The sequence below is a fragment of the Mirounga angustirostris genome, unplaced genomic scaffold (genome assembly GCF_029215605.1).
Source record: "Mirounga angustirostris isolate CCGP_5_RB_7025 unplaced genomic scaffold, mMirAng1.0.hap1 SCAF_6, whole genome shotgun sequence".
In the NCBI taxonomy this organism is placed as follows: domain Eukaryota; kingdom Metazoa; phylum Chordata; class Mammalia; order Carnivora; family Phocidae; genus Mirounga; species Mirounga angustirostris.
The window spans coordinates 111,321,667-111,336,243 of record NW_026991714.1 but is presented as its reverse complement, the minus strand read 5'-3'; the positions used below and the strand labels follow the sequence as shown (position 1 = coordinate 111,336,243).

The 14,577-nt window shown below is 35.8% G+C and overlaps 1 protein-coding gene and 1 pseudogene across 10 annotated transcripts in view; both read right to left on the bottom strand.

Moving 5' to 3' along the window:
* Positions 1-14,577, bottom strand: part of CCSER2 (coiled-coil serine rich protein 2) — a 189,848-nt gene that overhangs the window by 106,055 nt on the left and 69,216 nt on the right. For all 10 annotated transcript variants that reach the window (XM_064594905.1, XM_054508247.2, XM_064594904.1 and 7 more), the window contains one exon: positions 950-1,040. In XM_064594905.1, coding sequence (XP_064450975.1) covers positions 950-1,040 — 91 coding nt within the window. The remainder of the gene's footprint in view (positions 1-949; positions 1,041-14,577) is intronic.
* LOC123847225 (U6 spliceosomal RNA) lies at positions 13,592-13,689 on the bottom strand (annotated as a pseudogene).

Here is a 14,577-nt window from a genome sequence, read left to right as displayed (position 1 = left end):
AGAGCATCCTGGCAGCATGGGGGGGGGGGGAGTGACAAACGTGAGCTCCTAGTACCTTCAATAACTAGAACAAACACCTGCCCTCTCTGAAATATCCCTACATTTTTCTAGCATCATGTATAAAAAGGACTTCACCATCTTCTTTGGTTCATCTCTTGCCCCTGGGAGGCCTGAGAGACCAGGCAAATGTTGACTGACGGGGAATCCACAGATCTTCTGGAGCCATTCCTCTTTCCAGAGAATTCCCATTTCAACCCTTGCCCCAGGGGCTTTTTTAGGCTGGTATCTGATTCTAGATCAGTCCTTAAGATAGGAAATCCTACAAATATTAAGTCAGTGGGGGCAAGAGTACCTAGGCCCCTCTTGCATATGGATTGTCTAAATCCCTACTCCAGCATTACTGGGATCCAGAGAGGATGAGAGATTGGATTTGGGAGTAAGAAAAAAGTGGAATGATTCATTCAGAAGGTCACCATTTTCCCAGAATTAATCTTTTTAAAATTTTTTCAGAATTGACCTTTTAAAAATACTTATTCTTAGTAAAACTTATCATAAGTAAAATTTAATAAATTTTACTGCTGTATCAAAAATCAAATGATATCTCTGTTTCTCTAAATGTATTTCTTCTTAGAATCAAAACGAAAGGGAAGAAAAGTTGGATATGTACACAGGGGCAAAAAGGACAAATCCTATCTACTACTTTACTTTATAATATAGATATACAATTTTATTGGATCATACAGAATTATATCTAAGACCTACAAAATCGAGGTTTTAAACATTTAAATAAGTTTGCAAATGAATTTATTTAGTATCACTTAAGATTGATTCTCAGTCTGAAAAGACTTCCTTCACTGAGATTAAGAAATCTGTAAATAATAGTAAATTGGCCCTAGACAAGCAGCTCAACTATATATGCCTCTGGAATTTCAATATTGTCCTCGCTTACCATTTTCAAGAGGTGCATCCTCAGGCAGATCCACATCAAGCATAAGGTCATCGTCCTCAAGGTCACATGATTCAAGATTATTCAGGATATCCTGTGAACAAAAGCAGTAAAAAATGCTATAACCTACCTCAAGAAATGTATGTAATCATCAGTTTTGAAAACATCACTCTACGATAAGTCTGAATTTACTCAATGTTTGTGTTGTAAAAATAAATTTTTAAGATAAAAATTTTTTTAATAGAAAAGATTCAATTGGTTTACTTGTTAAACTATTTGTAACATTCTTCTCCTACTCTTCCTCCCACCAAGAAATTTTTAATTCATTTTTAAAAACTTACACAGTGCTCACTGTCCACAAGATACTGTTCTTAGTACTTTACAAATATTAATTCATTTAATCTTCAAAATAACTCTATGATTTAATGACTAGTACAATTACTAGAAATTAATGTACAGAGAGCCAAAATAGGATGCAAACACAAAAGGTCTACCTCCTGAGTCCGTGCTTTTATCAATCTCCTTGAATAATCAAAGATGGTAAAGAATCTCCCAAAATTTATTCATATTTGGTGAGAGGTTGTGTTTGATTATATATAGGGATTGGACCACTCATGTAAATAACAAAAGCATTTAACTACATGATTATTCCATTTCCTTTCTTGTGCCAAACCCACCTACTCTTAACTTCAGCACCACTATTACCTTGGCTTGGTTTGCCTTAATTTGTTTTTTCTATAAAAGACAAATAGTACTGGACTAGTCAAACTGGTGTAAGCAGCCACTCCTGGGCTCTATTTGCAACCTCACCAGCTCTCACCTATCCTGAGAAAAGTAATGTTTTGCTTTCAAAGACTCTTATTCTGAAGTCAAATTAGCAAAATAAAAACTAAGTTTAAAGTCAGGAACTTAGTTTGACCTGTAGCCCACTAGCGGATCCTTCCAATCCAAGAACTGATTCAATACTGCAAGACCTTTCATTAGTATATATAAATAAAAAGATAAAAAAATCCACAAATTTTTAAACAATTTAGAGATTATGGACTTGAAAAACCATTATAGAAGGGGGATGTCTACTTTATTACACATGATATGAATAAAATTAGAATTTGTTTCCTATGTTGGGTATTCCATCCAAAACTTTCCAGTTTTGTGTTGTTGGCCTTCCTTCCAGGATGCATTGATGACTAAAGCAAATGGAATAATTGTTTCTGAAAAAGCAGAAACAAAAAAACGCCTCTGGATAATTATTTAATCTTGACACAAAAAGGGATTATTTCACAGAACCTCTTTCCATCATGAAATACCTGCTGTCCCTAATATGTAAGTCTTCCTAAAAGCCAAGGAAAAAAAAAAAAAGATGGACATGGAAAAAAACTGACAAAGGCCATAATAGACAATTCACAAAATATAAAATAAACAGCCAATAAATATGATGTAGGAAAAAATGCTAACATCCATGGTGACTTAACACAATTGAAAAGAATCTAGTACTCATTAATATTGCAGATAGGATTAGATTCATAAACTTCCTGGAAGCCAATTTGTCAAAATTTAACTAAAACCTTTTTTTTAATTTTTTATTTTTAAGATTTTATTTATTTATTTGAGAGAGAGTGAGCAACAGAGAGCATGAGTTGGGTGGAGAGGGAGAAGCAGGGAGAGGGAGAAGCAGGCTCCCTGCCCAGCAGGGAGCCCAATGCAGGACTCAGTCCCAGGACTCTGGGATCATGACCTGAGCTGAAGGCAGACGCTTAACTGACTGAGCCACCCAGGCGCCCCTAACTAAAACCTTTTTAAAAAGACAAGTTCTTCCTTTGTCTTTTTAGCCCTCAGAAATAAACAAAATGTATGTGTAAATATGGTTATTGCAGCATTATTTAGAATGGCAAAAAAGTAGAAATGCCCAAGAACAGAAAAATGGCTAAACACAAAGTATGACACAGTCGTACAACAGAATATTGTTTTATTAAAAAATAATAATGAAAATATATTTATAGACATGGAAAGATGTCAACTGGGGAAAAAACACACTAGGTTGTTTCTAATCTTTTGCTCTTATAGATGTTTTGATGAACCCCTATAAGTCAAAAGTAAATTAAATGAGCCTAACTGTGTATTAAGTTTATGGCATTATACTCAGAAACTATTTCAAGTGAGGAAAAATTTTCAAACTATTTTCAGTAACTATATTATGGATGGTAGTACTGGTGTCATTATTCTAGTTGTGTATACATGGGTATAAATGAAAACAGTTAAATTGGTGTTTGTTGAAAAGTGGATTCTCATATTAGGAAAAAGAAAAAAAGGATGTAAAAAAACAATGAAATTAAATTAAAACCCTATGTTCCTGAATATAAGTGCAAAGTATTGGTATGAACACAAAGTGTTTTTAATCTTAAATGAGAAAATACATTTTTTCCACTGAAAAGGCCTAGATATTAACTTAAAAAACTAGGTCTGTAAAACAGTATGTACAGAATTATACATTTTATGGAAAAAAAAAACCAACACTATAATATTCAAAGAAAAAAGTTGAAAGGAAGCCAAAACATGGGTTATGGAGTTTTTCTTTTTCTTTGTTTTCTTTTGCTTTTGTGAGAGTACTTGCATTTTCTCATTTTCTGCATTAAGCATTTGACATGTAGTTTTACTAAAAAAAATCGTATCTCCTATAAAAACATTTGGCTGTCTGTGTATATATAAGTATGTGTGAAACAAAATAATGTTGGGAGCCCCAAGCCAGCTCTGATAAATAAGGATGCAGCAAAGAATCAAAGGCAATAGAGAACCTCATTTTCTAAGTCCAGAGGAGGCCTTGCCTTGCTGAGACACACCAGTCAGCAAAAGCAGCCCTGTCACCACTGCCAAAAAGATGTTCAACTTTTAATAACTAACTAAACCCTACATTTGTTTTGTGTGGTTTTCTGTAAGTTTCATTTTATAATGAAAAATTAATCTTAAAGAATGAGAATGAGCCTGTTTCAATGAACGTAAAAGTAATAGAATAATTATGATATCACACTGAGAAGGTACTAAGAAAGCCCAGTGGAAAAGGAAGGGGAACACAGTTATCAGTAGTTACAGGGAGGAAAGGAGAGAGGGAAAACCATCCATATTTATGCCTCAACTTAACACTCACAATAAATCACTGCATATGATGTTTCATAAATTTAGTCACATGGTAAGATGGTCTGTAACATGGGGGTAGGGGAAAGAAGATTGCATATGTACAATATGACTTCATTTTTAATGCTGAAAAAGTCAAAGGATTATTATAATTTTCCATTATGTGAGATAATATGTACTTATGTTCTTTATACTCTTTTTTTTTTCTGTAGTAAGCTTTTATAATATGCAAAACTTCATGTTGGAAAAAGTGTACCTTTCTTGGCATCAGCAGAGAAGTTCAAACCACACAAACCTAGCCTGAATGTGGGAACCCATCAACCTGGCACATCCCTTAACAACAATAAAAAACAGAGCTATGTGCCCCTCCTAACTTAATTCAAACTATTCTGAACCACTTTGGGCACCTGCCCTGCTCTCCCCATAAAGCATCATTATGTGAGTAATAAATCGTTTCATACCTTCTTAGTATACAGTCTTGACATCTAAACAAATTTGGGGGGAGGGAAGTAGACCCTGTCCCTCCATGTGGCAACTAAAAGACACATTCTCAAAAACTCAAAACATAAAAAAAACCAATATACGGAAGGCACGTCTTTGTCAAGAGTTTAGCTGAACTACTCTATTGATATTGCTGCCTTGGCATCCATTTAGTGTGGCCAAAGGACGTGCAGGGGCCTTGAACAGAAACTAGCCCCTCCATGAGTTCATGCCCTACGTAACAGCCCCAGCATCACAAGAAAATATAAATTCCTGATATGATTTCTCCAACAGCCCTTGTGAGCAATAATCACCCTGTCTCCCAGGGCCTTCCCCTTGTGTACCCCTTAAATAAACCCATGTGGGGCTTATAAAAACCCTGCTCTTTTTGGTTTGAATTGACCAATCCAGGCTTAGTTCAGGAATCCCAAAGCACTCTAGTCATCAACCCTAATAAAGTCACATATCCCAGATCCTGTGACTCTCCTTATCTGCACTTTCATGGCCCCTCCAGGCATGCCAAATACTTCCTTCAGAACCTGTTAGTAATAAAAACTTCTCTATTTCAATTTCCTTTGTGGTCTTTTATTGAACTGGGGTTCACCATCCAACACTCCAGGGCTCTACTTCACAAATGTTAATTTAACAAAGTTGAACAGCCCTCCAAGTCTACTTGTCTTCCCTCAAACAGTTCCTTTACAGTATGGTAGTGGCTCAACGACCATGAAAGCCCAGTGGATGGATATCTAAGTCTTAGCTTGTCAGAAAAAAACCTAAAACAAGGTCAAGTCAGAGAAAATCTAAAGAACAAGCAAATATGGCCTCTAGAACATGGAAGAGGAGAATACCTTCTGCATAAACAGTAGGCTAAAGGCAAGGAATCAAAAAGCATAATCTATTCTAAGTGTTAGCAAATTTGTTTTTAAAAGACAAAAAGTAAATACTTAGATTTTACAGACCCACAGACAAAACCAGTATATTATATAGGTACTTATATAACCATTTAAAGTATAAAACCACCTAAAATATAAAAAACATTTTTCAAGCTGTAAAAAACAAGGTGGTTGGACAGATGTGGCTTATATGACACAGTTTGCTGACCTGCTCCATGCAAATAATTGCAAGTAGTTCGTTAATAATTGTTATGGACCGAGTATCTGTATTTTCCCAAAGTTCTCATACTGAAGCCCTAGCCCACAATATGGGTGTATGTGGAGGTAGGGTCTTCAGGAGGTAATTAGTTTTAGACAGGGTCATGATGGTGGGAACCCCATGATGGGACTAGTGTCCTTATAAGAAGAGAAAGAAACCAGAGCACACACTCTCTCTCCCCCAACCATGTGAGTATATAGTAAGAAGGTGGCTGTCTGCAAGCCAGGAAGAGGGTCTTCACCAGGAAATGAATTTGCCAACACCTTGATCTTGGACTTCCAGCCTCCAAAACTGAAATAAATGTCTGTTGTTTAAACCATTCTCAGTCTACAGTATTTTGTTATAGTAGCCCTAGATGACTAAGACAACACTCAAACAGAGAAGTAGATCTACATCATGAACAACTATTTAGGCCACATTAAGGAGTTTGGACTTTATGTCAATGAAAGGGTATGACTGATGAGTTTTCACAAGTGGTAAATTGAGATTTACATTAAAGAAATACTATTCTGGCTGCTGCGTACAAAATGAATTTAAGTAGGAAAGAAAAAGCAGTATTGTGGCTATTGCAGAATGCATGTGACATATGATGGTGGTCTGACATTAATCAGTGTCAGTGAGAATTAAGAATAAGCAGTTATGAAACATACTGAAGAGTTAGGATCTATAGAACCAAAGCTCACTGAGAGGTAAGGAAGGAACCACGAATAGCTCCTTGGTTCCTGGCTTAAGAAACAAATGGATAATTCCTATTTAGAATTAAAGTATAAAAAAAGGAAAACCAAATCTAGTAGGAGATAAAAGAATTAATATATAATTTTAGAACCTGGTAATTTTGACATGCTTGCTGCATCTTTGAGAAGACATGTTCAGCAGATGACAATATATGAGTGTGGAGTTGGGCAAAGAGATTTGGGGTGTGGGAGGTAGCACCACACTGATGACATATAAAGCTGAGTAAGGAGTTTCACAAGAGAGACAGTACAGAGTTGAAGACAGGATTCTAACATCTGTCTTAGACAATTTCCCCCTATTAATCTTTATAGGAGGTCTATGTTTCTCTGAGTTATATCAGAGATATTGTTGAGACTTTTCAGTTAAGGAACCAGGCAAAGAGAGAAAGAAAAAAAAATTGATCTACTGTAATTTTTCTTCACCAGCTTAGAAATCTCTCGTCTGCACAGGTTAGGAGCTGTATCATTATAGAAAGAAAGAAAACCATGTAGCATGGAGATTGGTTAACGTGGGAAAGAGTTTCTGTTCCCATGTTTGTTATACCAGGCTCCTCTCACTGGCAAGCTTGCACTTATTGAGAGCCAATATCCATTTATACCTGTTTTAGTTGGGAGACCATCTAAAGACCATCAGCTGGGAGTATGACAAAGAAAACCTAAATCTGTATATTCTGGCTCCCAGAGGCTTCCCACAAGCCTCACTGGAATTAAAACTCTGAATACATATTAGCAGAATCATCACAGAATTTCCTTGACCTCTGAGAAGAGAATACTTTCCCATTCAAATAGAGCAAGCTGGGGCGCCTGGGCTCAGTTGTTAAGCATGTGCCTTCGGCTCAGGTCAAGATCCTAGGGTCCTGGATCAAGCCAGGCATCGGGCTCTCTGCTCAGCGGGAAGCCTGCTTCTCCCTCTCCTACTCCCCCTGCTTGTGTTCCCTCTCTCTCGTTGTGTCTCTCTGTCAAATAAATAAAATCTTTAAAAAAAAAAAAAAATAGAGCAAGCTATGAGATGGTGGGGGCCAGTTCTTCCTCCCATGAATCCCTCCTTCACTAATAAATTGGAGAAAGCCTCCAAGTTTGTTTGTTTTTTTTATATTTTATTTATTTGACAGAGAGAGACACAGCAAGAGAAGGAGCACAAGCAAGGGGAGTGGGAGAGGGAGAAGCAGTCTCCCCACTGAGCAGAGAGCCCAATGCGGGGCTAGATCCCAGGAGCCTGGGATCATGACCTAAGCTGAAGGCAGAGGCTTAACAACTGAGCCACCCAGGTGCCCCAAAAGCCTCCAAGTTTTTGACAAATGAATAGCACTATAACTATCTGCTGTAATTATCATGCAGTAAAATTAATTTTTTCTTATGGTACACAGTTTATGAATTTTAAAATACATATTAATTTGTGTAAACACCAATGCAGTTAGGACACAGAATAGTCTCTTCACCTGAAAAATCTCCCTTGTACTATCCAGTTATAGTTACACCCGCTGCCCACCCATATCCCCAACAAACAACGATCTGTTCTCCGTCACTACAGTTTTATCTTTCAAGAATGTCATATAAATGGAATCATACAGTTTGTAACCCTTTCAGACTGGCTTCTTACACTCAACAGAATGCCTTTAAGATTCACCTAAGTCGGGGCACCTGGGTGGCTCAGTTGGTTGCTACATCTGCCTTCAGCTCCGGTCAAGATCCCAGAGTCCTGGGATCAAGTTCCGCCCGCATCAGGCTCCTTGCTCAGTGGGTAGCCTGTTTCTCCCTCTGCCTCCCACTCCCCCTGGTTGTGCTTCCCTCTCTCTCTGACAAATAAATAAATAAATTCTTAAAAAAAAAAAAAAGATTCACCTAAGTCACTGAATAGATCAATAATTCATTACTTTTTATTGCTGAGTGGCATTCCATTGCATGGATGTACCAGTTTGTGTATCCATGTATTCACTGAAGGACATTTTGGTTTTTCCAGTTTTTAGCTGTTATAAATAAAACTATTATGAACATTCATGTACAGGTTTTTATGTGATTATAAACTTTCATTTCCAGAAGTGGTGGGATTGCTGGGTGACATAGTAAGCATATGTTTAACTTCTTAAGAGACTTCTGAACCATTTCTCAGAGTTGCTCTAAGGGTCTGCATTCCAGTTATCAGTGAGACTGGCCTTTCCCATATGCCCTACAGCTTGGCTGCAAATCTGAGGACAGGAGACCTTGTTCCCAGTTTAGGACCTTGGTTCCTGTTTCCAAAGAACTCAGTGGAGACCTTATTCCAAAAAATTGTGTTTCTCTGTTCCAACCTGTCTGGGGTTACCTGAATGACTGACACAAAGTGCATGTCTTTGTTTTGCCTAACTTGGAATTCACACACGGTAGAAAAGTAATGGGCATTGCTCAAAACCACGGTGAGGCAAATAATCCACAATCACCCTGGAGCAAAATATTATAGTTGACACATATAATTGAATACTGAAAGACTGAGAAAAAGGCTAGGGAGAGTGTTCCCTTGGGAAATTAGATAATTCAGGGGTGCCATGTATAGTGGGGAATTTATCACTTATTTTTTTTGAGAGAGAGGGAGCATGTGTGCGCACTTGGCGGGGGAGGGGCAGAAGGATTCTCATCTTAAGCAGGCTCCACACCCAGCAACGGGGCTTGATCTCACAACCCCAATATCATGACCTGAGCTCAAATCAAGAGTCAGATACTCAACCGACTGGGCAACCCAGACACCCCTACAGTGAGGAATTTAGAAAGCCACAAAAAAGCCCAGGGCAGGATGCATTCTCAGTAAAGACCTAAGGGGACCCGAAGCCTTCAACTCTAGCTAATCTCTAGGCTCAGAAAAAGTAGTAAGTGAAGGTTAAGGCAGGGTTGTAAATCATCAGGCTAAGCACTGAAGGAGTACACGAACAAAGAGCCAAAGTGCAAAGATGAAAGATAACAAGGTTTTTTAAATTTTGACTTTGAGAATTTTTTATTCTCCTGCTTTGAATTCTTTGTTCTTTCTCTGTCACCCTCCCTTCATCTTTCCCTCCTTCCCTTCTCTCTTACTCTCACTCTCTTTCTCTCCTCCTTTTGTCTCTTTTGTTTGTTTTTGGCATTCAAGGAAATCCCTGCATAAAACACTAAAGAAACACATGCTAAAGTAACACAAACTTCTTAGACCAAACATGACAAGCAAGAAGACTTTACAAAAATAGTTTTAAAAAACTACCTAAAAAGCAAACACCTACAGCCTACAGCAAGTAACAAAACAAACCCTAAGGAGAGTAAAGAATATGATTTCCAGTTTTACCACATTAAAATATTCAAAATGTCCAGTTTTCAACAAAAACTTCAGGTCATGCAAAGAAAGTATCATCCATTCACATAAAAAAAATAAATAACAGAAATGATCCCTGAAGGACTCAAGCACTGAATTTTGTCTATTGACAAAGACTTTAAAACAACTGTCTTTGATATGTTCAAAGAACTCAAGAAAACCATAGGCAACGAATATCTAACCAAGTACAGAACATGGGTAAAGAAGGAATATAAAAAACAAACAAACAGAAATTCTGAAGTTAAAGTATAACAAATGAAAAATTCGCTGAAACTCCTGGGTATATATCCACAATAACTGAAAGCAGGATCTCAAAGAGATATGTACACACCCACATTCACTGCAGTATTATTCACAATAGTCAAGAGGTGGAAACAATCCAAATGTCCATCAAAAGATGAATGGGTAAATGTGGTATATACACTTAATGGAATATTATTCTCCTTTAAAAAAGAAGGAAAGCTTATTAAATGCAGTAACATGGATGAACCTTGAGGACACTATGCTAAGTGAAATAGGCCAGTCACAAAATTACAATACTGCATGATTCCACATATATGAAATATCTAGAATAGTCAAACTCATAGACACAGAAAGTAAAATGGTGGTTACCAGGGACTGGTGGGGAGAGGGAAAAGAAGAGCTTGTTGTTCAATGGATACAGAGTTTCAATTATGCAAGATAAAAAAGTTCCAAAGATGTGTTGTACAGCAACATGAGTATCGTTAATTCTATTGAACTATACTTTAAAATAGCTGCAATTGTAAATTTTATGTAGTTTTTTTACCGATATTAAAAATTAAGAAAGAACAATTAACGGTTAACTCTTAAGAATTAAGAGATTATATGGGCGCCTGGGTGGCTCAGATGGTTAAGTGTCTGCCTTCGGCTCAGGTCATGATCCCAGGGTCCTGGGATCGAGTCCCATATTGGGCTCCCTGCTCCTTGAGAGCCTGCTTCTCCCTCTGCCTCTCTCTCTCTCTGTCTCTCATGAATAAATAAAGAAAAAATCTTTAAAAAAAAAGAAAAAAGAATTAAGAGATTATACAGTTGTAAACCTATATTTTTGCATACCTACTTGATGCCAGGTATTGTGATAAACATTTCAAATAAATTACCTTGATTTGGTCCTCATGAAAAAAAAAATCATGAGAATTTCAATAGCAGATCTGAACAGGGAGAAGAAAGAATCAACAAATATGAAGATTTGTCCATTGTAATTATTCAGGCTATGTAGGAGAAAGAAAAACAATAAAAATAAAAAGCTTGATCAGAACCACGATGAGCTACCACTTCACACCAGTCAGAATGGCTAAAATTAACAAGTCAGGAAACAACAGATGTTGGCAAGGATGCAGAGAAAGGGGAACTTTCTTATACTGCATACACAGTGGGAATGCAAACTGGTGCAGCCACTCTGGAAAACAGTATGGAGGTTCCTCAAAAAGTTAAAAACGGAACTACCCCTATGACCCAGCAATTGCACTACTAGGTATTTATCCAAAGGATATAAACATAGTGAATCAAAGGGGCACATACACCCCAATGTTTATAGCAACGATGTCCACAATAGCCAAAATATGGAAAGAGCCCAGATGTTCATCAACAGATGAATGGATAAAGAAGATGTGGAGGGTGTGTGTGTGTGTGCGTGTGCGCGTGTGTGTGTATGTATAAAATGAAATATTACTCAGCCATCAAAAAGAACGAAATCTTGCCATTTGCAACAATGGGAATGGAACTAGACGTTATTATGCTAAGCAAAATAAGTCAGAGAAAGACAAATGCTGTATGATTTCACTTATATGCAGAACTTAAGAAACAAAATAGATGAACATAGGGAAAGGGAAGGAAAAATAAAATAAGATGAAAACAGAGAGGGAGGCAAACAATAAGAGACTCTTAACTATAGGAAACAAACTGAGGGCTGCTGGAGGGGAGGTAGGTAAGGAGGATGCAGTAACTAGATGATGGGCATTAAGGAGGGCAGTTGATGTAATGAGCACTGGGTGTTATATGCAACTGATGAATCACTAAATTCCACCCCTGAAACTAGTAATACCCTATATGTTAACTAAATTGAATTTAATTAAAAATTTTTTAAAAAGCCTGATAGATTTCTGTCAAGGCATCCAACATATGCATGATAAGAACTTCAGAAGGAGAATGAAAAACAGGCAGAAAGAATATTTGAAAAAATAATGGCCAAAAACTTCTCAAATTTGAAAAAAGGGATTTACACATTGAAGAAACAAACTGAATTACAAAAAGGATAAATGCAGACAGCACACCAAGACACATTATATTCAAACTGTCAAAAGCTAAAGATAAAGCACCAAGAGAAAAGCAATGCACTGTATGCAAGGGATCCATAGTAAGATTAAGAGCCAAGTTCTCATCACAAAGCATGGAGGCCAGAAGCCTATGGGACGGCATGTTTAAAGTGCTTAAAGAACACTCAACCAAGAAATCTCTATCCAGGAAAACTATCCTTCAAAAATAAAGGAGAAATTAAGAGATTACAAAATAAAAACAAAATCCAAAAAACTGAGTTTGTAACTAGTAGGCTTGCCTTACAAAAAATGCTAAGGGGAGTCATTCAGGCACAGATACATAAAACAAGAATATGTTAATTGTACACAATGTATTAAGATATAATTTGTGACAATAACATGAAGAAAAGGGGAACAAAATTATATAGGAATAGAGTTTTTGTATACTACTGAAGTTAAGTTTGTATCAATTCAAACTAGGTTGTCATAAATTTAGGATTTTCATTGTAATTCCTAGGTAACCAAAGAAATATTTTAATTATACATATTTGAAAAATTAGAAGAGAATCAAAATGGTATATTCCAAAAAATCAATTAAACTCAGTAAAGTAGCAATTGAAGAAATAAGAAGCAAAAGTATAAGGCATGCAAAAAAAAAAAAAAAACAGCAAAATTAGATACAGATAAGGAATTCCTTATCTGTGACTACTGTAAATGGATTAAATACCCCAAATGGCAGAGTGGTTTAAAAAAAAAAAAAATCCATATGTAAATATACATAGAGTCACCTTAGAATCACACTGTATCTAAAGACACATAAAGGTTAAAGGTAAATATGCAAACAGGAACCAGAAGACAGCTGGGTGGCCACACTAACATCAGACAAAATACTTTAAGGATATTATATATTGATAATAGGTGAATTAATCAAGAAGATATAACAATTACAGACATGTATATACCAATCAACAGAGCAAAATATATGAAGCAAAGACTGACAAATTTGAAGGGAGAAATAGAGAGTTCTACAATAATACCTGGAAATGTCAATACTACACTTGCAATAATGAATAGAATATCTGGATAGAAGACTGTTATGGAAATAGAGAACTTGAACAATACTATAAACCAACTTGACCTGAAAGATAAATATACATATAGGTACAGATACAGATATGTAATATTTAAATATATATAACACATAATACAGATTTATATTTATATAATTATAAATACATAATATTTATATTACATGTTACAAGTTATATATAAAATAAAAATTCAATTATATAAACACATATATGTATACACACAAAATAAAAAAATTTACCCAACAAAAGCAGAATACACATTCTTCTTATGTGCATGGGGCATATTCTCCAAGATATAACATGTTATTCACAAAATAATCCTCAACAACTTTTTAAAAACTGAAATCACAAGAAAATCTTCTTGGTCCAAATGTAATGAAATTACAAATCATAACAGAAAAAACCTGGAAAACTCACAAAAAATGGAAATTGAACAATGCATTTTTTAAAGAACTTTGCAACAGGTTTTTATTAAAAATACGGAATGCTTCACAAATTTGTGTATCATCCTTGCCTAGGGGCCATGCTAATCTTCCCCAAATTGTTGTATATGTGCTGCTGAAGTGAGCACTGAACAACATATTCTTAATCAATTGATCAAAGAAAAATCACAGAAGAAATCAGAAAATACTTAGAGAAAAATTAGTGCAAAAATACAACATACCAAAACTTATGGAAGCAAAAACAGTGCTCAGAGTGAATTTTTTTGCAGCAAATGCCTACCTTAAAAAGAGAAGAAAAATCTAAAATTCAACAATTTAACTACAGCTTATGGAGCTATAAAAATAATAGAAAACTAAACCCCAAAGTTAGCAGAGGAAAAAACGTAAAGATCAGTGCAGAAAAAAATAAAAAACAGAAAACTCAATGAAACCAAAAGTTGGTTATTTGAAAAGCACAAATATGACAAACCATTAGCTATACTGACAAAGAAAAAAAGAAAGACAAAACTATAAAAAATAACTAAAATCAGAAGCAAAAATGGGGACATTACTACCAACCTTACTAAAATAAAAAGGATTTTAAGAGAGTATTATGAACACTATGAACAACAGTACAAAAATTAGACAATTAAAATAACTGGACAAATTTGTAGATGCATAGAAATTACCAAAATGACTCCAGAAAAAAATAGAAAATCTGAACAAACTTAAAACAAGAGACACAATCAGTAATCACAAACCTCCCAATTAAAAAAAAAAACAACTACCAAATCAGATGGCTTAACTAGTGAATTCTACCAAAAATTTAAAGAATTAACACCATTCCTTTTCAAACTCTTCAAAAAAATATAACACTTCCTAACTCATGATATCTAAAAAGATATCATGGCAAGTAAAGGAAGCCAGACAGAAAAGGTCACATATTGTATGTATGATTTATATGAAATATCCAAAATCGGTAAATCCATACATGCAGAAAGCAGAGTGGAAGTTTCCAGAGGCTGGGGAGAGGCAGG